A 27554-nucleotide genomic window follows, 5' to 3' on the forward strand; every position below is an offset into this window, starting at 1 on the left:
AGAAGTGTGTGCTTCCTTCATCATTTTTCCTCCTTTTGACACCAGGGTGAAAATATCAATTCAACAGGAGAGTGGAGGACTTTATCAGCCCCTCTTGAGCATATCAATCTTCATGTCCGTGGGGGCTACATCCTGCCCTGGCAACGACCTGCCCTGAACACTCACTTAAGGTGAATAAGGAGAATGTGGTTCTACTTTGCACACCTCTGAGCTCACTCTTTTGTCATAAGAGTCAGTCATCTTTCCAGTATCAGTTTTATATTTTACCTATTTCCTTTGTCAGATTTATGTTGTGGGTTGATTGTGTGTGTGTGTGTGTGTGTGTGTGTGTGTGTGTGTGTGTGTTGTCGCTATACTCTGCTCTTGGATTTCCCTACGTGATCTTCAGAGAGAAGGGCACCCTGCTGGACTTTGAAAGACTTTCCTCTTTCTTCTTATTCACCTTAGCTTTGAGGATAAAGTGACAATTGGGGTGGTCAGTATTCCTGGCTCTCTTAGGGCTGTTGCCGTTTTCACATTGTAAGTCTCATGACTTGAAAAGGCTCAATTCTGTGCACTCTCACTCAGTACTCTTCCTACCTGACATAGCCTGATTACCTATTTGTAGTTGTCCACTAATGCCTCACAGCATCTCTGCCCTAGACTTGGCTTCAGTTGACTCTGCTCTTACAAACCAAGTTTTTTTGTTTCTTATCACTAACTGAGCACTTTTTAAAATTTGTAATTGGATTTTAACAACACAAACTCCTCTCTCCCACTTTTTCTGAACTACTGACTTTTTCTCATCTTCACGTACAAAATTATAATTCTATCTCTACAGAAGAATTACTTATTGGAACCCTCATATGTTTCAAAGTTTAATTCTAGTAGGTTTTAATAGAGAGGGATTTCTTAGGGGGCTTCAGAACTGCCTTTTCTTTTGAAACTTCCTCACTTCTTTAGTCAACTTAGTCCCTCTTATGAGAAAATAACTAAATAGCATTACTCTTCTCCCTGCATCCTCCTCCTTTCTCTGTCAAATAAGCAGTTTCAGATCAATTTGTGCAGATACTGAATTTCTGCTTCAAAAATTAAACTCTTGTTCTTTCCTAGTTAAAAGTCTAAACCCTCCAAGAAAATAATGCCCATGCCTATGAGAATGTGATTTTTAAGTTGACTTTGATAATCCTATCTTTTTCAATATGTTAATTATAAAGGTCGCTTTCAATGCCCCAAAGATTCTACTCTCTAGTGCAATCATTTGTTTTCCAGTACCTAAGTTTGCTTCTATGAAACTTGGCCTAAGGACCAGGATGTAGAACATACTAGCTAGACAGGTGCTTTAGCATTGAGTGATCTCATCATATCCCTAGTCTATTTGCCTCTATTTTTCTATTTATTCATTTCTCATCATTGACACATATAGATTTAACTTTTAAATCAATGAGATTTCTTCTGAAATAGGATGTCTAAAATGCCCAGGATTATAGCAACATTGCATAGGATTTTGTTCCTCTCTTAATGACCCATTTTGTAAATGGAGCTGCAATTTTAATGTTAATTATGGTGGTGGTTCAAAAACTCCAAGGCTTACATGCTTAAGTTCTTCAAAGATGTTTAAAATACTTTATTTTGTAAAATTTTATTGGAGGAAGACACTTATGATATTCTCCTTTCATCTCTAAAGCAAGAGTTATGTGTGACTGACTATTATCTTTCTCATTTGGAATCTGATGCAAATGTTTGGTAAAATCCTTTGAACTCTAAAAATTTGTGTCTTGTGTGAATCTGTTCCCCACAGTCGGAAGAATCCTCTTGGTCTTATCATTGCTCTGGATGAGAACAAAGAAGCAAGGGGAGAGCTATTCTGGGATGATGGGCAGTCGAAGGGTGAGTGACTTGAGAGGGTGTGGCCATTGCAGACATAACCAGGCTCTGTCCCTTTACTCCTGCTGGTCATTCACCTGAGGATGACATCTTACCAGGCTTCCTAGTAACAGCAGCCCAGAAAAAGCAAAAACCACGTGCTTCTGGTCATACTGATAGATGAACCATAGGTTGAAGGAGAACATACCCTCCACCCAAATTCTTTTGTTGGTTTGACTCTTAACAGACCGTTAAGGGACACAGTTTCATGACTGGTGCTTTAGCTCTGAAATGTATATTATCTCCAAATTCTGGGGGACCAATATTGGTGGTGAGCACACACATTTCTACTATCTATGTATGTATAAATCAGTGCTTTAATACACATCAGTTGCTGTGCAGTAATGATCTTGTGACCCCAGTTTAGAAAGTACAGTCCCAGGGAACACTTGCTTTGGAAACATTTGGAGAGTCTTTGCAAGGTGATAATAGCACAGAGAAAGGAAAAACATGGCTTGGACTTGTATACTTCATTCAAAATATTGTCATTCCCAAGATGCAGTTTTAAAAGTCTTAGTTTCATTTAAAAAGAACGGATTGAAAAAGTTTGAGCAGACTCAACATCTAAAGAAGTTAGTCCTGGTTCTTCCTCCCAGGCCCATGCTCCCAGAAATAAGACTCAGACTCAAAATATATTTACAAACACATTGGCCATATGGCTTGGCTCTTCTCTAACTAAAGCCATAACTGAAGAAAATCCATTTATTTTAACCTATATTCTGCCACATTAGTGGTTACCTGTGCTTAAGAACCATGTGTCCGTCTCATCATTTCATCATATCTTCCTGGTTGAATCTCCTGATGAGCTCTCCGATTCTCTCTCCTCCCAGATATTCCACCTCCTTATTTCCTGCCTAAGCCATGGGACATCATATTTATTATTGACAGGTGTCATATCCATACAAACATAAGATATTTTCTTTACAAATGTCTTCAACATATAAATCATTTACTGATTGATTATCATCAACATGATCAATAATAAAGACATCCACTTTCACCCATGCCATACATTTTCTTCCTGGAACATGCTCATATAACCCAATGTCTCTGCCTATCAAGTGGCTTTGTTACTCGCCTGTCCCTTAGCAACAATTCCTTGCGCTGTTTCTAAAACATTTTTGTTTAATTCACATATCAATGTGACGGCTAAGTTCTTCTCTTTGTGCCTAGCTCTCTTCATTTAATATGATGTGCCTTAGGCTCATGCAAGGTCACATGATACAGCATTTCTATGGTCTCACTTGCGGAAGACTCTATGTTGTACATGTCTCATCACTTCTTTTCTTACTACCTACTCATGGACTTCTAGGTACTGTCCATATATTCACAATTGTAAAATGTATCCAAGATTTCAAGTTAAGCACTGAGCATAAATAAGTCTTCTAGGAAAACAATAGGGAAAATATTCTTTGTCACTGGTCTTCATAGACAAAGCCAATGACATACTACATACACCTTGAAGTCTTCTATACAGGAGAAGGGAAAAAAGATAGTTTTCAAAGGCAGCTTACAAAGAAGGGAAAAATGGAGCAAATTATGTATCTGACAAAATAGTCAATGTGAAGACATAAGAAGTACTCTTAAAATTGAAATCAAGGGAATCATAATGTGATTTTAAAATAGGAAAAATGTCTTAATAGATATTCTTTCAGAGAGGACACACACAGAAACATGAGAAAATGGTGAGCACTAGCAATAAATTCAGATTTAAATAAAATATTATAATGAGGTATCACCCACATTTTGCAGTATGAAATAATTAACTTATAACAAGAATTAGTGCAGAAACCCAGAGGGTCCACTGACATCCTTTTGTGGAAATAGAAGTTGGTCTAGCCATTGTAAAACAAAGTTGAAAATAAAATGACTTTATGATACAATCATCCCACTTCTCAACACACATATATGTGTGTCTATGAAGTGAACTTGCCAAAGAAAATCTGTACTCTATGTTCATTGTAGCATTATTGCCAGTAGGCAGAAAACACAAATAACTTGTTTGCACTGATCAATGAATGAATGAAGAAGTAGTAGTACTAGATTCATCTGTCATAAGAGACATACCTCTTTGGTGTTTGAAATCGACTGTCAACTTTAAGGAGAGGACATAAATTTGACTTCCTGCAATTGGCTATGCTAGGCTGACTCATCTCTCTTTTGTTTTCAGATCTCACAACCAATAACATTCTGTGTAAATTTTCAGTCACTCAAGTAAGTAGAAAAATTCTTTTAGGGATCTGAAGTGTAGGCTTTTATCTGTTTGTATTTATTGGCATGGGTATGTTTGTGACTACATTTGCTGCAATGGCTGTGTATATACAGATTCCTGTTTATGACTTAATTCCCAGTAATTACTCATGCTATCTAAAGGAGACAATAACATTCAAAATCAAAGCAAGTAGTATTTTCCAATAGAGTTTTATGCAGCCAATGTCTTTCTATAGTTAAGTAAAAGATCTGTCTGCATGTCCTCAGTTTTCCTCCTAAGCATATGTTAGTTGATGATCTCTACTCAGAGGCTTTCCTGTCTGCTCTAGGATGTGGCATTTGAGGGCCTACAGAACCTCAGTTCATTCATGTGTGTGTAATTCTGCTTGACGTATTTCAGAACCGCTTGGATGTGAGCACTTCAAAATCAACCTACACGGATCCTGATAACTTAACATTTCAGGAGATTAAAATTTTTGGAACACAGGCACTTTACAATGTTACAGTGAAACACAATGGTATGGTAAATCAGATGTCTCCTCAAGTCAGTTATGATCCAAACATGAAGGTAAGTCTTTATTTTTTTGAGGTTTTTCAAATTGGCATTATGGTGATTCTTTTTGTCAAAGTTGCTGTGGTTCTTAAAGGATAAATGCACCTCTGAGGTCTGGTGGATAAGTTAGACTATTAGGAACTATGGTGGCATGTGGGACATATGGTGACATGTCTGAGATGGAATGAGTCAAGGAGCTGCTGGGGCAAGGAGAACAAGGGCAGATGTTTATGTTTTTGTTTTGTTGTATTCCCAAACTGGCTCCTATTGCCTCTCAAGAGTTCTGCTCTCTTACTAACTTTATTATCATATACACACATATATAATTTGCATGTAGATAATACACATACAAATAAGTCACATGTAAGTCACATATATGTCTCATATATATAAAAGCCATATATATATATACATATAAAATACACACATACACACTCCAACACACATATACACTTAAATGACATATTTAAGACAAAAGAATTTGAAGATCCTACCCAAATGATTATTATGTATTGGATAAGATGATAACAAGATAATTCTTCACCGGAAAGTGATACGACCTTATCCAACACACATACATATATACACAGACATACACAGACATGTAGACACACATATATTTATTTGTCTGTGTGTTATACATGCACATACACACATATGAACATGAATATCACAGATAGGAAAGTGGAGGTCAGGTCAGATGAATGCAGTTCTGAGAGCTATTGGCCAGTGCTGAGGCCTAATACATTAATTTTTCTTTTTAAGTTCTAATGCTTTCTCCCTTTCTTTCTTCAGTATCAAGATTCTAACTCTAACACACACATACACTCTGATGACATATTTAAGATAAAGAAATTGAAGATGCTTTCCAAATGATTTGGGGTATTGAATTAGATGACAACAAAATAATTCACCTGGCAGAATTATGTTGCATTCCTTCATGCATTACAAAAAGGAGAAATCCCCTCTCAGTAATACTGAGCACACATAGTGGGACTGCTGAGTTGGCATGTATGAAGGTTTTACCAATTTTGGGGAAAATAAGCCAGTTTCTCCTTCTAGAGCAATGGCATGTTGTCATGTCTGAAGTTTTGTTTTGATAACATGTATTCAGGTCTATGGTTGGTTTTACTTTTGCTGCTGTCCAAAGCTTAGTAAAATTGCTGGGCGCAGCTTTCTATGAAGGGTGGGAGATGGATCTATAAAGATGGTGTGAAATTCATTAGTTGACCCTGGCAAGAAATCCCCAAAGGGCAAACATTTTTGTCCTTCTGTTGGTATTAGATGAGGGTTGTTAGCATACATTAGTAGCTGAAGGTTCTAAGGACTGATGTCCTTTCTTCTCTCATGATTGCAAGAAGCTACTTAGTTCTATCAAGGTGTCCCTATTCTAGGAGAGAGAAAAAGGCAAAACAAAATAAGCAGAAAGGAAACATAGTAAAAAGAGGATGGCAGGGGTAAAACTGAGTGAGGAGGGAGGAAGAAGGAAACATTTGCCCAGGTGCTGACCGTGAACTTAATGTGAACTTTTCAGAGCCACGGCTATAATACAGATTAAAATGTAATTATCAACTAAGAGCTTTGCTATTATAAAATGAAAACTACAGAAAGACATATGTTTTATGAATAACAAACCAGGAAGTATGTTCCACAGTGGGCCCCACTTTTCCATAAAAGGAAAATAAACCCATTCAAGCTGACATATCAGAATAAGCCAGTCCAAGAACGGAGGATATCCTCATAATATCACCCTGACAGTCCTGCGCATGTAGGATCAGTAACATTTAGTTTTAAGTGGAGATCAGCTTATTCCACAGGAAGCACGTGTAAAGTCTTAGGTGGTAAACTATGAAGTTTATACTTAATTTAATTTTCAGAGTATTACAATGGTGCTCGAACCTTGTTAGATGGTAGTGGAGAGGTAGAATTGGTAAGATGGGAAGTATCAGATCAGGAGGAGACTAAGAGGGTCAGGATAGTCCTTAAAATGTCACTTCACCTCCTAAAAAATGAAAAGGTTTTAAAGAAGAGTCAAATTTTAAAAAAAGAATTAGAGAAAATGTTGAATATTTAATTTGATGAGTAGGATATCAGAATATTTCAAGGTTTAAGCAGACGATCTTAGATAAGTGTTAGGTATGGAAAGAAATGTAATTCCCCCCGCCCCCCGCTCACTAGTTTTACAATTGGTTAAATTGATATTCAATAAATTCATTTAGTTTGACTAATATCTCATAGAAATAGAAGAATGAGAGCTGCCTCATTTTCTTTGATAAAATGCAATGGCCAGGGCATGTAAAGAAGGAAACACTTTTTCTTGTTCATGGTTTAAAGGTCTGGTCCATTGGGGGACAGAGAGATGGCCGAGCAGTTCAGAGCACTGCCTGCTCTTCCAAAGGTTCTGAGTTCAATTCCCAGCCACCACATGGTGGCTCACAATCCTCTGTAGTGGGATCTGATGCCCTCTTCTGGTGTGTCTGAAGAGAGCAACAGTGTACTCACATATATAAAATAAATAAATAAATCTTAAAAAACAAAAGGTTTGGTCCATCATGGTGAGAAAATCCAGACGGCAGGAGCTTAAACCATTTGGTTACATCACATCCACAAACAGGAAGCAGAGAGTGATGGAGAGTGATGAATGAATACTGTTACCCATTCCAGGATCCAAGACAGGAATCACACCACTCACTGGACAGACAACCCCTCCTCCATCAATGCAATAAAAATAATCTCCTACACACATGGTCCTACACCCATGTTCCAGGTGATTCCAGAGTAGAGGAAGCTACATTAAGACAACATTAACTGTCACAGGAATCTGGCACTGCGATCGACACTACATGTGCCCACATTGACAGGAACACTGCTTTGCGGAGAGAAGTACAGAAAGAAATGCCAGAAGAGCAGAAGAGAATTTTTGTGACAAAATAAATAGGGACAGATGGGTCAGGGAAGGAATGAAAAGGACCACAACACAACTGTTATTTATTCCAATAATTAATTGCACCATTTAATAAAGACTAAAGGAGTAGCAGACTGACATTTCCCCACTACTGATGATAGACTCTTATCTAATACACAGCTCTCCTCCTTTAAGACAGGAATGTGCCTTGATTGTCGAGACTCTGTTCTTATTTCCAATTTGCTTTCTAAATTTTCAGATTGTGTAAGGGCTTCTGATGATAAACTTCTTGTGCCTTGTTCACCTCCACAGGTTGCACTTATTACAGGCATCCAACTTCTCCTGAATGAATCCTACACAGTGGAGTGGGATGGCAGCATCAGGGATGGAGAAAAGATGGATTGTTATCCGGATCAACATGGGGCTTCTGAAGCAAACTGCACTGCCCGAGGCTGTGTCTGGGAGGTAATGTAGCTGAAGATGTTAGTGCACAGTAATACTACTCAAGGTTTCATGAAATGACATGCTGGAAACTTTTGCATAGCCTCAAAGTCATAGAGAGAAAGCACTGCTTTTGGAATCTGGTGAAGATTGGAGCATAACTGGGGATTTTTAATAAGTACATTTCTTGAACACCAGCTATTAAGATATAATGTGTATATGTATAAAATCACACAGACACACACAGACACACATACAGACACACACACAGACACACAAACACACACAGACACACATACAGACACACACAGACACACACACAGACACACAAACACACACACACACACACACACACACACACACACACACACACACACACACCCTTCTTCATATAAGTTGCCTTTTCTAATTCTTTCTATTTGATAATTCAGGTTCCCCTGCTGATCTAGGATATTGACTCTTTCCAGGTTTCCAACTCTCCTGGGGTCCCCTTTTGCTACTTTGTCAATGAGCTGTACTCAGTCAGCAATGTTCAATATGACTCCCATGGGGCTTCAGCCAACATCTCCTTGAAGGCTTCACCTTATAGCAATGCCTTCCCCTCTACACCCGTGAATGAACTGCAGCTGAAAGTGACCTATCACAAGGACGAAATGCTTCAGTTTAAGGTAAGCACAGGGTGTGTGTGCTATCAGGTGTGGACAGGGCCTTTCCAATCCTGATGCTCTTTGCTAGTCAAGGCTACAGAACCTTAAAAGCAGTTTTGTGTTTAAATTTCTGCAGTAAAATAGACTGTATCTTAACTGAATCCAGAGAGAAATGAGGCCCTTATAGAACAGTATTATAAAATACCAGAAGTTATTTTCCCACCTGTATCTTTAAATGAATTTCCTCTGGCCTAGATCTATGATCCAAACCACAGTCGGTATGAAGTCCCAGTCCCTCTGAACATCCCCAGCTCTCCATCCAGTACCCCTGACAACCGCTCGTATGATGTGTTCATCAAGGAGAACCCATTTGGGATTGAAATTCGTCGGAAGGGTACAGGCTCTGTCATGTAAGTGATTCCTAGTCTGCTGCCAAGGAACTGCTTTCCTTAACATTCTAAACCAGGCTCACTGTTATTGAAGACAGCTGGCTTAAAGTGTCACATTGTCCATGATCAGAACCATAAGGACGTAATTTCCCTTCTATCTGTGAATAGGGGGAAGTTTTTAGCATCCCGATTCATAAGACATTTACATTGGGGCATTTACCATATTTTAGGGCTCCCTTCAGTGTCTTAGATGTTATGGTGAAGCCTCATGTTGGATGCACATGAGTACCTGTTCTCAGCAAACTACCATAGATAGTGATACAATATATACAGGAAGCTAATACGGCAGTAACCATGCTGTATAGGAAAAGGGACAGGGTGACCAAGTTACCGGGAGGTCACTGCTTCTGATGTGGTCTGAGTGTCTCTCTGAGGAAGAGGTATCATTTGAAATAGAACCTTGAGAAAGAAGAGCCCACTATGGAGTTCCAAGAGAAGAGAAGTAATGTTTGTGATAGAGAGGAGACAAAAAGCATGATGTTCAAGCACTGGGGTCTCTTTAGTCACAGTCTTGGATGCCTGCAGAAGGAGGGTCCTCAAGGACCAGGGCATGTGTGAGTGACAGCAGTTGAGGTAGTGAGAATGGCTTGGGTTTCTTGCTGTGCAGAGGATATTTGGAAAGGCAGCAGCAATGGAAGTAGGATGAGTGGGTGATGATCACTGGGCCATTAATGGGGGGTACTTGAGATTGTTTTATACCAATACATTTATGTTTTGTTTGAGGGACAGCTGCTAGAAGCAACCAGGGAGATGACTGTTTTCATAAATATCCCTTCTTCTCTGCAGCTGGGACTCTCGGCTCCTTGGCTTCACCTTCAATGACATGTTCATTCGCATCTCCACCCGCCTGCCCTCCACATACATCTATGGCTTTGGGGAAACTGAGCACACAACCTTCAAGATAGACATGAACTGGCATACATGGGGCATGTTTTCCAGGGATGAGCCCCCAGGGGTAAGGAAAGGGTGTTTGCAGTTGGCATTCTCTCCCTCCCTCCATACTGTGTGGCTTGTGGTTCTTTCCAGATGCCACTTGATTACGTCCTTCTACTTGTAGGCAAATGGACATATTTTTAAGAGTTACCTTTCCTCCGCTGTTCTTAACAGAGAAAGCTGACTCAACTTAGCAATCAAATTTTTGTAGAGTTTCTTTCTTATGCACAGTCTCCTAACATCTTTTTTGCCTATTACTCTCAGTACAAGAAGAATTCCTATGGTGTCCACCCTTACTACATGGGGCTGGAGGAGGACGGCAATGCCCATGGAATCCTCCTGATGAACAGCAATGCCATGGGTAGGATGACACCTGTGTCCTCTTATTGTGCGCCAATCATTCTTGAATTGTTTTTGAATGGTTTTGATTTGGCTACATCTTAAGTCAAAAATAACGTCTCTGGGTAATGTTTTTTTTTCCTGCTTAGCCTTCCTTTTATCCTAGAGATTTATGACTCCTTATGTTTACTAAACTTTTTTTGCTATTATGTAAAACACATAAGAAGGCAAGGCAAAATCCTAATTCCTGAGGGGCTCCAAGTTCCTGGGTATCAGCTGGAGGCAACTGGCTATATAACTTGGATTATTGCCAAGCTTTTGGGTTAGAACACTACCTCTGGCACAATGAGGTTGGGAATATTTTTATGCTAAATAAGAAAGGGGCAGAAAGTCGAGTTCAGAAATAAGTATTGTAGCTGCTAATGAAGCCTTGGGAGGTGACACTGAGACTTAGTGCTACTTTGAGATTTTTATGAATTTTATACTATTATGATATAGATGTTATGATAATTTAAATATTCATAATTTTAAAACTTTTAATAAGGAGCGTTAAAGGGATAGGATCCTGTGGATTTTTTCTTTCTCAGTTCTATGTTGCTTTAGTGCATAAAGTCTGCCTTCCATGGTATAAAATGGAAGTGAGACATAGAGCTGAAGTCTGATTGGTTAACCTGAAGGCTTTCATTATTGTTGATGGTTTTCTGTTTTCAGACGTGACATTGCAGCCCATGCCTGCTCTGACGTACCGCACCACAGGGGGAGTTCTGGATTTTTTTGTATTTTTGGGGCCAACTCCTGAGCTTGTCACTCAGCAATACACAGAGGTAGGAAGTTCATTTGATTGTCATGTATTAATGTTAGCATATCCTCTGCTCCCAGTCATGTGTTTATTAGTGTAATTTTCACATGGTAATTACAACCATTGGCTTTATTGGAAAGAAGTATATTACAGAAAAGGGATCAGTCCCTGCATTCCAGCACCATTACATTTACAGCTTCTCTAATTGTTAGAGCATTGCAGGCAGACTGATGGTATTAGCCGTGGTAGTGAGGCATGGTAGTGGGGGGACATGATGGTTGTGATAGGAATGAGAGTGTTGTTAGTAGAGTTAGGGGTGTTTGTGGAAACCTTTTTTGGAGTGGTGATAGTATGGGGGTGATTGTTGTATTAATAATCATTGTGGTAATGGTGGTAATGTAGTTGATGAGAGTGGGGAGATGCTGTCATTAGTGCTGCTCCTGCTACTGCTGATATTGGTTAGGGTCATGGTGACCATGGAGCAATGGTGATATTCATGCTAGTGACAGTGATGGGGTGGCTATGGAAATTGTAACTACTGTGGTCCACAAAATAAACATTTGTGTGACCATTTTTACATCAGTTAGCTGCTACTTGTTAGGTCACTTCAGGGACATTATCACAGTCAATACTCATAAAAACATTGTAAGAAATTACACTTATCCCTATTTATGAGAGGCAAAATATGGGGGAAAAGTCACATAACTTTCCCTGTGGTCACACAGCTGCCAGAGTTACAGCCTCGTTGTTAAGGTGGGGATTTTACCTATGGGATTTGTGCTCCTAACCACAGCATTAGACTTCATTTAAGGAAAGGGGGCAACATTTGAAATGTAAATAAGTAAAATATTAATAAAATAAAAGTAATAACATTAAATAATGTTAGGAACAAGATTTTCAGAATTCCTAGAAAATAAGCCTTAGGCTACTAGGAAAATTTTCTCAGGGTGTCATTAGGGGAGAAAGACGTGTCTCCCCAATATTTTTCTAGAGTTGAATTTGTCTAGTTTGGACTGGCAAAATATTCTTCTTTTATGTACCTTCCAGCTTCTCCTTAGAAGTACTAATACTTTCTGTCTGTTTTCTAGTTGATTGGTCGGCCTGTGATGGTACCATACTGGTCCCTGGGATTCCAGCTGTGTCGCTATGGATATGAGAATGATACTGAGATCGCCAACCTGTATGATGACATGGTGGCTAAGAAGATCCCCTATGTACGTAATGTCATGCTGTCATGGTGTGCTGGCTTTGCAACCTCAGAGCTAACCGAGTCTGTGTGGAGCCTGTTCCTACTGTAGTGTATTTTTGCTCCTGGGGATTTTAGCATTAGTGACTCAGACAAAGAAAGAGTGAGGAACTAGTGTTGGCACAAGGAATTTAGTCATAAGGTTCTTTTCATAACAAAGAAAAAAACGAACCCAAATTAGTGAGACCATTGTGAGGAGTTGTTATGGCTCCAACATTCTCAGACCCCAGGCACAGGTATAACAAATGCAGAGTCTAGGGCTTCATTGACAAAGAAAATATATGTGGAGCCAACCTCCCTTGCTTGAGGGCAAGAGGCTTCCAATAGGCCTGATCTAGGGGATTCTTTTTCGTATTTAATCAATTTTGTCTCTATATTATTCTGTTCTTCATCTTCTTTCCATTAAAGCTAATTAGGTAATTAAATATATCATCTTGATGAAAAAAGTATGTCTGATCACCCTTGGTATTGCTTTTCTACAGTCCTTGTATGGTTTTGCTTTATGTTACATTGACTTACAGCAGACTTCCTGTCCATATATTATTAGCACACTGTTACAGTTCCTATGGTCAAGAACCACTGATTCCAGGGGCAGCCTGCTGGGGGAAGACACAATAACCATGCACCATAGCATCAGCTTTGTTTCAATAGTGCTTTTATTTATATTTACAATGGTCCTTCCAGACAGGATTTATTATTCATCTTACTCTGTTTTCATGTTGTGAGATTAAATGTTATTTTGAGTTTTGGGTGAAGTCACATGAGAAAAAGAAAATGAAAATATCCCAGAAACCAAACCCATACTGTGATATCTCTAGAATGGGACAGGGACATTCTCTTCTGGAGCCTGGACTGTTTCCACCATCAGTCTCTCTTCCTTGTGTCATCCCAGGATGTGCAGTACTCAGACATTGACTACATGGAGAGGCAGCTGGACTTCAAGCTCAACCCTAAGTTCTCTGGGTTTCCAGACCTGATCAATCGTATGAAGCATGATGGGATGCGGGTCATCCTCATTCTGGTTAGTTCTTGTGTGAATGTGTAGGCTGTGAATGGGACAATGGATGGACTAGTGCACACATCACCTTAGGCCATCTGTCCTTTCCTGTTCTAGGAGAGAAATACATGTGTATTTTAATATAATTAATATCAGTGTATTTCTTGGGAGCCGTGGAAACTACAGTGCAAATTGAAACTGGGGAATAACAATTCCCCAACCCTTGACACCACTCTATCTTCCATTGTAATTTTCCCGACTGTTCTGTGCTCTGACTGCAGGATCCAGCTATTTCTGGCAATGAGACAGAGCCCTACCCTGCCTTCACCAAGGGAGTGGAGAATGACGTCTTCATCAGATATCCCAATAATGGAGACATTGTCTGGGGAAAGGTATGGGTTGTAGGGTGACCCGGCAAGACTCATCTTGGGCCAGAGTCACTATTAGTGTTTTCCTGGAATGTTGATTTTGTGTCCACTGTGTTTGGTTTCAGTCTTGTCATTTTCATTTTCTTCCCTGTGTATATTTGTAGATATTCTTAAGGTCTTTGTGAAACCCATTCTTTTTTTAGAGCAATCCTCCCTGACTACTATGAAACATGACTTATAGTTCCCTAAGACATTATTTATTATGTCCAAGACATTGCTGTTAAATCTTTTCTCTTCATAGGTCTGGCCTGATTACCCTAATATCACTGTGGACCCGTCTCTAGACTGGGACAGTCAAGTGGAGGTAAAAGGCATTTTGTGGCTCTTGAGTGATGTCAGCATTATCTTGAAAGGGAAGTCATACCCAGAGTTCTAGAAATTCCTGTTATGCTACTGAGCATGGTGATGATATACTTGTGACATGTGTCTTTCCTGTCATTCATGTACGGATAATCTCACATGCACATTTTCTTCCTATTTGTTTCATCTCCAATTGTGATGTCACTATTTTTGTTTTTAAGGCCTAAGACTCAGAGAGTGTAAGTTACCTGCTCAATTTTATTAAAGATATAATGGTGACTTCAAATCCAATGTTGTCAGAATCCAAGGATCCACAGCCTTTCACTTGGGAGATATCTCTAAGGAGTTATTTTCTCTCTGAATTGGGGTTCTTATTGTTAAGGTTGCTTTTTTTCTGTGGATATCTCTTTTAAGCAGTTTCCAACCTTTGTCTTTATCAATTAGATATTTTTCTATGTATATTTCCCCCTACAGACAGGCTTCTCCATCTTCATACTTATAAATCCTGCCTCTGACTCCCTCTCTGCTATGGGTCTCAGTGTTGTTTTAACCTCTTTAGTCTAATATTGTATTATACATTTGTTTCTCCTGGGAGCAAGTTCTTCCTTGTAAATGATCTGGATACATTACAGGTTCTGAACCTGTTTCCCCTTGGGTTTCAGTAGCATGTAGTAGTTTCTTGAATGAACACGTAGTTCATCCTGCTCCTGTCTGTATTCTGTCCATCTTCTGATCAAGATGCTCACCTAACAGACTGGTGTGTATCCTGTTTGGTTTCTTCTGAATTGTTTGATTGTCTGATAATATCTGACCATGGTCCTTAGGGGGGTGGGAATCTCCTGGAGAACATGTACCTGAACTAACTTTTATTCTTCTTCCATATAATTATTCTTTCCAGACAGGCATGTACGTGTGTGTGTGTGTGTGTGTGTGTGTGTGTGTGTGTGTGTGTGTTCCTGTTTTTCAACTTGCCTAGAGAATTGCCAAAGTCCAAGAAAAGGTCTGTTTAACTAGGGCACCTAGTCATGGGTGATTAAGTGAGGAAGATTGTGTCTGTATTCTCAATCAGTACTATAACTTACAATGTCTAGGGTTAAGAATTAACCAGTTAAACATTTTTGTGGGGACAAAGCACAGTAGTTGTAATTGCAGATATTAGTCATGAACAAAAGCCCAGAGCCAAAATCTCTTTGGGAAATTATTCAAGTGTAGATTTTAGCTAATGCTCAGAGTTTTCATTGATGTAGGAGAAAACTGCAATGGGACTGATAAGAATTAGGACTAATATTCATGCTTTTCACAGAGACGTTGGTTTTCAAGGCCAAGTCCAGTCCTGGAGAGGAAGTCATATATCCCATAGAACTATAATGGCTGGGGGCCAAGAGCTCAGACTTGGGATAACTCTAGTATCATAGATAGAATTTTCATTAGTGCAAGCCAGAGGTGTTCAGTTACTGGGTTTTAATCTCTGACCACTGTAGTCCCTTTGAGAGCAATAGTGCTGTAGATGTAAAATGAAATCTTCAGACTTGGGACTGGGTTTCATGGGCATTAGACTGCATGTATTTATTTTCTGTTATAGTAAATATAGTAGAAGAGAACAGAAACTAATGGGGTCATATTTTAACTATTGGGATAATTTATTCAAGCTCAGTTCATGTTTGATTTATATTACTAACAAGAATCTTTATAAATTTTGATCTGTTTTCCTGTCATCTTTCTTTTTTCTTTCTTTCTATCTATCTATTAACTATCACTTACGGTATAATAAGAGTTGAGAAAACTCCCCAGCTTCCTGAGCTTTTTGTCACTTCTTACAGAGGATCACTTGAATCTGACAATTCTGTTATGTCATGGGAACACAGGCCAGAAACATTAAATTACATAGGTTCTATTGGATTTAACTTTTGATGTTGATAAGAGGAGTCATTTCATCAATCATAGGACTGGCTATTAACTTATAAGATCTATACTCCCTCAGCCTTTAAAGCAATGTTGACCCCGATCATTAGTCCCCTGACAATCTGAGAGCAATGTTGATTGCATAACAAGTGGTGAATACTATGGAATACTGAGTATGAAATAACCAGGAATCTTGAAGCTCTCTTCACAAAGAATCCTCATGCTTTAAATCAGCCCTGGTAAGAAATACTTCAGTAGACATCACAGAAAACATTTAGACTACCCTGAATGACTCCTGAGCAATAGAATAATCATAAGCAACATGTATTTACAAGATCAGTTTTATGAGTCTGGTGAGGAAGTGTTTACCGATGTCTAGGTCTGTCATTACCGAAACATCTGGGAAACAAACATACCAGCTAAGAAGGGTGTGAACAGAAGGCTTGTGACATAGAGGCTCAATCATTTAATGCTTAAGTGTAGATTTGGATACAGAAAAAACCTTTTGGTATTTTGCAGTGCACTGTGGTAAGCAATCCTAGGGCCAGTCATACAGGTGGACTCATGACATCAGAAAATGAAGACCCATCAAAGGGAGGACAGATGCAATCTTGCAAGTGTTGATAGTAGAAAGAATTAGGCAGAGCCAGCTCTTTGTACCATGGTGGGTCATTTTTTACTACACAGTAAGGATCATCAAAGCTGTACATAGATTAATAAAATACTGCCAGCCTAATTTCCCACTTGTAGCCTCTAAGGGATTCAATTTGGGCTCAGACATAGTTTATAACTCTTATTTATTCATCGTTCCTTCCCCTTCCCCTTCCCCTGCCACACCAAGTATCTCATCAACTAAGCTTGGTCTCTTATTTGTCATGTAAAGATCTCTTTGTCTAACATCCATTTCTCACAAAAAGATACACCAGAAAGTAATTGATCAAAATCCCCAGTGTAATGAAATCTTGCCTCTTTCACTCAGACCTCTGAATCTTGATGCCTTTTTGTTTACTCCAGAGCATTCCTGTTTTATGTTGTGTCTAGACATTGAACGCTATGTAATTGCAGACCCCAGACCAAACTTCCTTCTTATTGTCCGCACTCTCTTATTCTTGGCTCTCTGATTCTTAGCTCTTTGACTCTCACAACATAATGAATAACATACACCAAAGACCATAACATCCTCAAATGAGCAACAGTGGAATGGTATATAAGATTTTATTGATACTAGCTGTTTCAGACATAAATCCACAAATAATCAATGAGAATTTATAATCATTTTAAAATTACTTCTTGGGTTTTCTAAAGTAATTACAGTAGGGAATATAAAGATTGATCTAAAAATACTAGTAAAATCCCTTGCTTGCTAAAGCTTAATGCAATTAAGGAGTGATACCCTGGATCCAGTTTTCATATGAACCTTGCTTTTATTATTTGAGAGCAGATGAAGAGAGAAGGTGAAGCCTCTTCCTTATTACTGATGAGCACAAAATTATGCATTTTGTGTGCTCTTTGAAAGCATAAATAACAAAAATACAAAGGAGTCCGATATCATTGTTATCCCTTTGTTTTGGGTGAAAAGTCTTTCTTTTTTACCAATTTGGCATTCGGTACCAGAAAAACGTCTTGCCTTCTATAGATTCTCACTGGTTCCTTCTTTCTCTCAAGGCAGTCATTAGGAAATAGGGATTAACTTGAGGGTTAGGAATCTATAACATGAAATAGTGAGGTCAGAGTGTTGACATGAGAAAGAAAAGCAGTCTGTAGAAAATGCATGAATATTGGTAAGGAAGGTATGTAGTTTATGCTCATTTATCTCTGCACTGAACATTTCTAAAATATGCCAAGAATATATTATTCTGATTACCACTTTCTACTACCACATAGTACAAAAGTTTATTTGAGCTAAATTCCTAGGAAGTATCCGCTGTCCAATGTGTTCCCTTCTGACAGGTGAATTTTGTTACTCTGGCAGCAATACCGAGCTTATGTGGCCTTCCCAGACTTTTTCCGGAATTCAACTGCCCTCTGGTGGAAGAATGAGATTAAAGAACTCCACAGCAACTCACAGGATCCAGCAAAGAGCTTGAAGTTTGATGGCCTGTGGATTGTAAGTGTGTATGGGTACACATGGATAGGTGTGGGTATATATATGGGTGATAGTGGGGCTTTTTTGTATGGTCCAGGGGATGATAATCTTCAGGAAGACTGTGGGGGTACCACTCCATACTTCCTCTGACAGACTGGAGTAGCTCTGATTCTCCGCAGTCCTTAGAACCTCTAAAATACCTACTGCCAAGCTTTGGTGATGGTTACTGGAAAGCATTTGGAGGCTTGCTTGACCTGGAGGGTTGAGTTGTACTTTCTAGCTACTCCCCCTGGACCCCAGAGGATAATGGTTCTCCCTGGGAAGTATCCGTAGGGATCACTAGAGATTGGTTGCTTTATTCATCTTTCCTTGTCTCTGATTGGATGTAAGTATCTTTATGTGTAAACCACATCTCTGACACTTGTAGGACATGAATGAACCTTCCAGCTTTGTGAATGGGGCAGTTCCCTCTGGCTGCAGTGATGCTACTCTGAACCGCCCTCCCTACATGCCACGTAAGGACCCTGAGTTTTTTTCTACCAACTGAGCAATTCTTGGAAAGATGAACTCTGCAGGAGAACAGCAGCTAGAAATTACCCTCACCACCAAGTACAGGTTCTCACTGATGCTGTGGTACTGGGACCATAAACAAAATTGCACGTGCATGCATGCGAGTGCATGTGTATGTGCATATGTGTGTGCTTATGTGTGCACAAGAACCTAGACCTCTAGGCAAATTTCAATGATCAGTACAGAAGATATCCAACAGTAGTAATGTTTGCAAGGAATTCTAACATAAATTTGTTAGTTATTCAGATTTATGTTAATTTATATACAGAAATGTAGTTGCTATTAATGGTTATTTTAAAAGGGCCTTCCCATTCTCAGGGAATTAAGGAAATCTGGAGTTGTAGTACTTATTGCTTTAGTTTTATAAGTTATTCTATGAGCTGTGTGACCTTCCATAGGTTACGTGAGACTTCTGAATCTCAATTTTCTATGCCAAGATTCAGAAAACTCTCAATCAGGGACACAATTCTTACAGGAGTTATAGGAAACAATTTGTACATTAGCATTCCAGTTCGAGACTTGTCCCAGAGTGTGTGATAACTTGCACTCTTTCTCATACCACCAGGTTCTCCAGTGGATTTGGTGTTGAAAACACCTGCAAGAGTGTTGTAGTTAGGTGCTGACCACTGTTCTCATGCTCCTAGGGAAAAGGACAGGCCTAGGGGTTGTCCTGTTAGTCCTATGATACAGATTTTAGAATTCAGAAATGAAATCAGCAATGAGAAGATTCAGAACTGCCTTTCATTTTTTTAATCCTACTTCAGATTTGGAAGCCAGGGACAGGGGCCTGAGCAGCAAGACCCTGTGCATGGAGAGCGAGCACATCCTTCCAGATGGCTCCCGGGTGCGGCACTATGATGTACACAGCCTGTATGGGTGGTCCCAGACCAGACCCACCTACGAGTGAGTGGCCATTCTCCTGTTGATGGAATGTGTAGGAGACACTGGTGATGGGCTTATATTCCCTAATTTTCCATACTATGGGCTGAAAAGTGGTTTAACTATAACTTTGTAGAGACTTGTGGTTAAAAATGAGATGAAAGATTTAAACAGTGTACATCACAGCTGTGGGAAATAGTGGGATTGAAACCCACACATATGGGGACACAAGCTCTTTCAACAATGTTCCAAGTGTACCTTTGATTTGTGCTCAATGTATAGTAGTGATTATTTTATGGGAAACTTGGAATTTCTGTTTCCTACTCAAATATAGAAATCTAAGTATTGGATGAGTAACTTATAACCAATATTGCCTAAGGTTTGGTGACAACTTCTGCATTCATCACATGATGAAATTTTGTTGTTGTGTTGTTTTTGTTTTCTGTTTTGTTTTTGTAAATGATGAAAGGCATGGAAAGGAATTCCTGTCATTACTGTCCCTATCAGCAGCAGAACCCTCTGAAATCCATTCTCCAGCTTCCCTCGAAGGATGCAGTTAATATTTGCCACCATACTTTAAGCACAAGGTTTTGGAGGAGAGGCTCAATTTCCTTCTTTTCCCATCCTTTCTCTAATATAACTCCTTGTGTCCCAACCAGAGCTATGCAGGAGGTGACAGGAGAGAGAGGGATCGTCATCACCCGCTCCACATTCCCCTCTTCTGGACGATGGGGAGGACACTGGCTGGGAGACAACACAGCTGCCTGGGACCAGCTGGGGAAATCCATCATTGGTGTGTAGGCTGTGCACGGGGGATTCTGCAGATGGGCATGGCAGTAGAATCCTTGGTGAAGGGGAAAGAGGAGGCAGAGAATGTCCTGTCCTGACTCTGCTGCATCTCTCATTGCAGGCATGATGGATTTCAGCCTCTTTGGCATATCCTATGTAAGTGTCCTTTACATGCTCCTCCTCCCTAGGAAGATGACAGTGTCTCCTAGAAAGCACCAAGAGCTCACTTTGTCCCATGTTGTTTCAGACTGGGTCAGACATCTGTGGGTTCTTTCAAGATGCCGAATATGAGATGTGTGTTCGCTGGATGCAGCTGGGCGCCTTTTACCCCTTCTCCAGGAACCACAACACCATCGGGACCAGGGTATGAAGTCAACTTTCTCATCTATATTATGTCACTTGAAATATAAATGTATATATTACTGCAGTTTCTGAGAATATTCCTGCTGTCTGTGTTCCTTGGGGACATCTTCAAAGCCATTAAACCTTCATTCCTAAGAAGCATATTCTTCAGTATTATTTGATGAATTTTAGTAAACATTTTCTTTATGTCCCATAAGGAATAGCTTATGCTATTTTCCTGAGAAAGCTGTGGCTGTTTTTCAACTACTAACAATATTCTTGAGGTCTCATGCACAACTGTTTTTAGTCAGTTGTGTAGAAATATTTAGGGTAAGCTTTCAGTGACCTTACATCCCTTGAGAGATAACTGCTGTACTCTGAACACTTTTTTCTTTTCCTGTAGAGACAAGACCCTGTATCCTGGAATAAAACCTTTGAGGATATTTCCAGAAGCGTGCTGGAGACCAGATACACCCTGTTGCCATATCTCTACACCTTGATGTACAAGGCCCACACAGAGGGCAGCACAGTCGTGCGGCCTCTTCTCCATGAGTAAGTGTCAAGCAGGAATCCTGGTGACCAACTAGCTGACTCATTCAACCTGCTGGATGGGCATTGGTGCAACAATTCTTTCAACTACTGAAACAAAAAAAAATGCAACTACATTCAACAATTGAAACCATTAGTCCAGTTTGTCCTTGGCTCTCTAAGAAGAGAGAACACTTTATTTTCTCTTACAACTGAATTTTATAAACATCACAGAACTTGGATGGAAGTTCTTTTTTTAACAAAAGAAGTTTTTAAATGATAAGAAACAAAATACCATAACTTTTTCCTTATTGGGACATTTAAAAACCATCTTATCTTCTGTAATTTATGTTTACAAAATGCATCAATATCACTAAAGTGGGTGTTTTAAGGGGGAGTTGGGGGTTTTCCTTATATTTAATGCTGTGCTAAAGAGGAATGGAGATATTTTATAGTGGCAATATGGTCAAATTTCTTCTGAGGGTTTAGAGAAGTGACTTGTGGGGCATGTGGTCTATATGAGTTGATTAAAATAGAATAGAGATGCTCTTGGGCTCAGCTGCATTTCTGGCTTGAGTTCAGACTTGAGGTTTTTTTTTTTTTATTAACTTGAGTATTTCTTATTTACATTTCGAATGTTATTCCCTTTCCCGGTTTCTGGGCCAACATCCCCCTAGCCCCTCCCCCTCCCCTTCTATATGGATGTTCCCCTCCCCATCCTCCCCCCATTACCGCCCTCTCTCCAACAATCACGTTCACTGGGGGTTCAGTCTTAGGAGGACCAAGGGCTTCCCCTTCCACTGGTGATCTTACTAGGTTATTCATTGCTACCTATGAGGTTATCTTTGGGTAGTGGCTTAGTCCCTGGAAGCTCTGGTTGGTTGGCATTGTTGTTCATATGGGGTCTCGAGCCCCTTCAAGCTCCAGTCCTTTCTCTGATTTCTTCAATGGGGGTCCCGTTCTCAGTTCAGTGGTTTGCTGCTGGCATTCGCCTATGTATTTGCTGTATTCTGGCTGTGTCTCTCAGGAGAGATCTACATCCGGTTCCTGTCGGCCTGCACTTCTTTGCTTCATCCATCTTGTCTAATTGGCTGTATATGTATGGACCACATGTGGGGCAGGCTCTGAATGGGTGTTCCTTCTGCCTCTGTTTTAATCTTTGTCTCCCTATTCCCTGCCAAGTGTATTCTTGTTCCCCTTTTAAAGAAGGAGTGAAGCATTCACATTTTGATCATCCGTCTTGAGTTTCATGTGTTCTGTGCATCTAGGGTAATTCAAGCATTTGGGCTAATAGCCACTTATCGATGAGTGCATACCATGTGTGTTTTTCTGTGATTGGGTTACCTCACTCAGGATGATATTTTCCAGTTCTCTCCGTTTGCCTATGAATTTCATAAAGTCATTGTTTTTGATAGCTGAGTAATATTCCATTGTGTAGATGTACCACATTTTCTGTATCCACTCCTCTGTTGAAGGGCATCTGGGTTCTTTTGAGCTTCTGGCTATTATAAATAAGGCTGATATGAATATAGTGGAGCATGTGTCTTTTTTATATGTTGGGGCATCTTTTGGGTATATGCCCAAGAGAGGTATAGCTGGGTCCTCAGGTAGTTCAATGTCCAATTTTCTGAGGAACCTCCAGACTGATTTCCAGAATGGTTGTACCAGTCTGCAATCCCACCAACAATGGAGGAGTGTTCCTCTTGGCTTGAGGATTTCTTAAGGATCTTAGGCTGAGTCTTTGTTGGGATCTAACTGTGACACCTTGATTTCCATTTTAGGTTTGTGTCAGACCGGGAGACCTGGAATATAGACAAACAGTTCCTGCTGGGTCCAGCCTTTCTAGTCAGCCCTGTGCTAGAACCTGTGAGTATGGAGGCCTCTGAGGGTAAATGGACCACAGCTGTCAAGCTGGGTAAATATAGAGAGGAGAAGGCCTGTGTGTTGGGGAATCTGCCTTTTCCATTTTTCCCTTCTTATAACTGAACCAAGAAATATTAAAATGTCTACTGGCAATTGAGGTGAGATGGGGACACCCATGATGTCCTGGGGCAGAGCATGCTATCCTCTTATAGTAGAAAGGTTTACTGCTGATTCTGATAACTCTGACTCAGCCAAATCCTCATATGTATGCTCCTGACATAGGTTTCATCTTTTGTTTGCATTGCCTCTCTACTATGGGCAAGGTGGAGACGGAAAGTTCTCTCTTTCCAGTTATGGACAAAACTGTAACAATTCATTTTTTCTCCACTCGTCCTGATTCCACCAAATTTTTATAGAACTATGAAGAATCAGCCCTAAATTCTAGTAACTTTCTCAGCAAAATTAACCACTTAGGTGATCTCTCTCTCTCTCTCTCTCTCTCTCTCTCTCTCTCTCTCTCTCTCTCTCAAGTTATCCTAACTATTCTGCTCAATAGGATAGGGAAGAATCTAAATAATCTTGTGTTATGTTTGAAGGCATAAGTTTTTCCTTATTTAGTCTGAGGGGCTTGGGATCAGGTGGGGACTGTATAAAAACATTGCAAGCAGTCAATCCTCTCACCATTAAAACGAAGTTTGGCGCTTACCTAGGAAGCGCAAGGCCCTGGGTTCGGTCCCCAGCTCCGAAAAAAAGAACAACAACAAAAAAAAACCAAAAAAAAAAAAAAAACGAAGTTTGGACTTGAAAGCTGCTAAAATGTTTTGTGTTTTAAACATCCTTTGAGAATGATTGGGTTTCTGATTAAAGACTGGGTGTTTAATATTACTCAGATCCTACTATACCTAGAACTTTTTCTTTTGCTCCTAAACCAAAAGTGAGTGTTTTTCTCTCTAAACACAAACTAGGGTGTTTTTGTAAGAAAAGGATCATTCAAGTTGCACAACCCAAGGGACATTATGAGGGACAGTGGTTAGAAAAACACTTTCCATTTAAAAGGAGTAGAAGGAAGTGGTATTCCTGCTATTGCTGATTTCAAGAGAGTGAGACTCAAGGTTATCGCTACTGTTGTAACTTCTTTCTATGTGTATTAGTTTCTCTGTCCTAGACAACAGTTCTACTACTGACACCTTGTTTGTGTTTGATTACAGAATGCCAGAACAGTTGCAGCATATTTTCCCAAAGCCCGCTGGTATGACTACTACACGGTAAGGTTTCTAAATGTTCTTGCAACCTGACAACAGTACAGTCCAATTTTTAATATCTGTCAGGTTTCATGCTAAACACCCATCCTGGAAACCATGCGCGGTTATCTTGCACAAACCATTTATTTCCTGTGGTTTATATTTTCTCATCTTCTAAAGTGGGATTAGAACAAGACCAGAGAACTGACATGACATAAAAATCCTCTCAATCAGTGCTTTCCTCATTTTATCTTCCTGTGTGATATTTCTCAGCACAATGGTGATTAGTCACTTGAAAATAGATCATAAACTAATTTTTGCTTCCAGTCTAGAAGACTCTTTCTGTCTAATTGTAAATATATGCTTCTATAATATAGATTATTGCTTCAATCCTTATTAAATCCTTATTGCTTCCTATTGCTGCAATGCTTAATAATAGCTCATAGTGTCTTGGTGATCCACAACCATAAAATTATTTTTGTTGCTTCTTTATAACTGTAATTTTACTACTCTTATGGATTATAATGTAAACGTCTGATTTTCCGATGGTCTTACCTGTCCGCTGTGAGTGGGTTATTTGACTCCCAAAGGGTTCATGACCTACAGGAAGAGAACTGCTGGTATAGGTATTCATGATCAGCTCTTCTGAATCATTAAATAATAAGTGAGCCCTCAAATGCATGTCCAAACAACACATGTTCACATGTTCACATGTTTATGTGTTATAAAGGCAACCACAGGGGATCTCTGTTGCAGATATCTAAGCCATGGTAATAGTAGGAGAGAAGCTGGCAGGGAAAGGCCTTAAGAAGATACTTCAGAGGTGATCTCTTGAAGTCAGAGCTTAATTCTTAGGAGAGAATTGAAGGAAAGGAGCATCTTTGCCCTCTAACTAGCTCATCTCTCCTGACTTCCTGAGAAGAGCAGTAACTCCAGAAGCAGAGCGCTGCCCCAGCCACTCTCACTCCAGGACTTTGCAGTGGATCTGGATAAAAACTCAGCAAGGACAAAGGAGCTTCTCTGTCCTAGGAGCACTGAGTTGCTGCCTTTCTTCTTGGTTGCTAGCTAGCATCTCTTAAGGGTGGACACACACTAAAATTTAGTTTTCAATCCACTATGAGGGCCTTGGAGGAAAAGAGCAGCTATTTCCTTTAAGTGACTTTCACATGGTCTTGAATTTGCATGTTGATTGGCCTGTACTTTAACAATCCTTCTGAATGTTTCAGGGCTTCTACTAAGGTTAAACAGGGAGACACTTGGGTATATAGCTTAAGTGTGGCCCTCACTGAAAGGACAGCCCTGTTTTTGCTTGGAGCTGGACTTGAGAATGTAGACAAAGCCCACACCCTTGCCATCTTAGTAGACTATGGGAGTCATAGTCTTGCTGAGGTGTAAAGCTCTCTGCTACGTTCCAGGATGTGTAATGTTGAGTACTTTTCTATTTGGAGTTAACAATGTAATGATGAACTAATATTTGCTTTTCAAAAACTTTTATGAAAACATACTGTAGAGTCTGGAGAGCCAGTGCCACTCATGTCCTCTAGTGGGCAAAGCAATGCTATTTAACATTTAAAAAGGCCAGGACAAGACCGCTGAGTACCATACCTCCAAGCCTTGTAGTTCCTTCTCCTTGGTGGCCTGTGGCAGGGGAATTGCCTCAGTCCATCAATTCTGGACTGTGGTATGCTATACTTATTGAATGTTGCCCTGAAATTTGGTATGGTAACTTTCTTGGAACAGAGGATAGCCAGGTTACTTAAGAGCCGAAGCATCCCAAGACAGGAGAAAGCACACTATAGCCTCACAGCAGATAATTATTTGATCTAAACCGTCAGTGGTACCCACGCTAAGAATCCTCGCCATAGTTGAGAAAATATAGAAGGGCATGAGACTTACAACTCAAACCAGAGTACGACACTCACAAATGAAGCAGGATTCGCCTCACACATGACAAGACAAAGATTAGTTCATGAGAAAGATAAAGATGTCACATGGGGCAAGGTAAAGGGTCAAGCGAGTCAGATATATTCAAAGATAAAGGCACAGAAAAATGTCTTTAAGATGCTTTCTCTGGAGCAGGTGGATGCAAAATGGGTGGATGGTGTGTGTTGAATGGTGGGGACTAGAAGTTAAGTTCAGGAGGTGGTTGGGATTTCTGCTGAAATGCACTGCTCGGGATGTGTGCCTCTTTCACCACCTCCTCCCTTTTCCCCACAGGGCGTAGATATCAATGCAAGGGGAGAGTGGAAGACCTTGCAAGCCCCTCTTGAGTACATTAATCTTCATGTTCGTGGGGGCTACATTCTGCCATGGCAGGAGCCTGCCATGAACACCCAGTTAAGGTGAGAGTGTGTGTGTCTTGAGAGGGTAGGGTAGGGTTCTGCTAGGAAGAGTAGTGAGCTTAGTCTTTTGTAGAGAAGGCTCCTCATCCCTTGAGTAAAACTCTGAAATCTGAAATTTGCATTGAATTTCCATTTTGCATTTTTGTATTTGGACTTTTATAAAACTCTAAACTATGAACAACTTTTATCAGCTGTCTTAAACCAGAGTGTATGAAATTTCAGGTCTAAGATGTGACATTTGCAGTAATATAAGTTAAGATGTGGGTAGTCATAATTTATATTTTTAGAATCTTCAACTCTTTTCTTAAGAATAAACCATTGCTGGAAAGAAATAACAATCTGGCAACTGATACCTGAGGCTGCTTTACCTTAAAAATACTTAACAGGTCTTGCGTAAGTTTATATGAGAGCCATCAGTCACCAGCCTCAAGTAAATGCTTGCTGCAACTCTTGGACTATGCCAGTAGTAAGAACTATGTTTCAGGATTTCCTATTTTTCTGTAAGTCATTTGAGTTGAGTGTCACTGCTATCCCCACTCCACAGTTGAGAAAGGGGAGATGTTATTAAGCTATGTGAAGGAAGAGGATAGAAACTGCTCTCTGAAATCCATGTGGTCCCAATATCACACCTCAAAGCTCTACCCATTTGTTCTCTATGTTTTAGGCAATGAGTCATGAAAGAGGTTTACAACCTCAGGAAAGTGGAAAGAAGGAAGTCAGCCATGTGCTTTTAATTTGAGAGCCTTATTGAAAAGGGTCCCTGGGTGGCTTTGGTGAAGTCATTCATTAAGGACTGCATTTATTTCTGCATGCTTGTAGAGCTGCTGCTCGGAGTCTTCTCATATGAGAACCCACCTCT

The 27554-nt window shown here is 39.9% G+C and overlaps 1 protein-coding gene across 5 annotated transcripts in view; it reads left to right on the top strand.

The window, feature by feature from the left end:
• The window catches only part of Mgam (maltase-glucoamylase), a 154100-nt gene that overhangs the window by 121414 nt on the left and 5132 nt on the right, over positions 1-27554 (top strand). For all 5 annotated transcript variants that reach the window (NM_001427451.1, XM_087655469.1, XM_087655470.1 and 2 more), the window contains 24 exon segments: positions 46-170; positions 1781-1869; positions 4076-4119; positions 4517-4684; positions 7887-8039; positions 8483-8683; positions 8918-9072; positions 9898-10066; positions 10309-10405; positions 11095-11207; positions 12271-12396; positions 13321-13449; positions 13707-13817; positions 14095-14157; positions 18028-18162; positions 18569-18656; positions 19476-19614; positions 20250-20383; positions 20501-20535; positions 20627-20743; positions 21125-21273; positions 23031-23115; positions 24321-24377; positions 26571-26695. In NM_001427451.1, the coding sequence (NP_001414380.1) occupies positions 46-170; positions 1781-1869; positions 4076-4119; positions 4517-4684; positions 7887-8039; positions 8483-8683; positions 8918-9072; positions 9898-10066; positions 10309-10405; positions 11095-11207; positions 12271-12396; positions 13321-13449; positions 13707-13817; positions 14095-14157; positions 18028-18162; positions 18569-18656; positions 19476-19614; positions 20250-20383; positions 20501-20535; positions 20627-20743; positions 21125-21273; positions 23031-23115; positions 24321-24377; positions 26571-26695 (2807 nt within the window).

Source organism: Rattus norvegicus, chromosome 4 (genome assembly GCF_021556685.1).
Source record: "Rattus norvegicus strain SHRSP/BbbUtx chromosome 4, alternate assembly SHRSP_T2T, whole genome shotgun sequence".
NCBI lineage: Eukaryota > Metazoa > Chordata > Mammalia > Rodentia > Muridae > Rattus > Rattus norvegicus.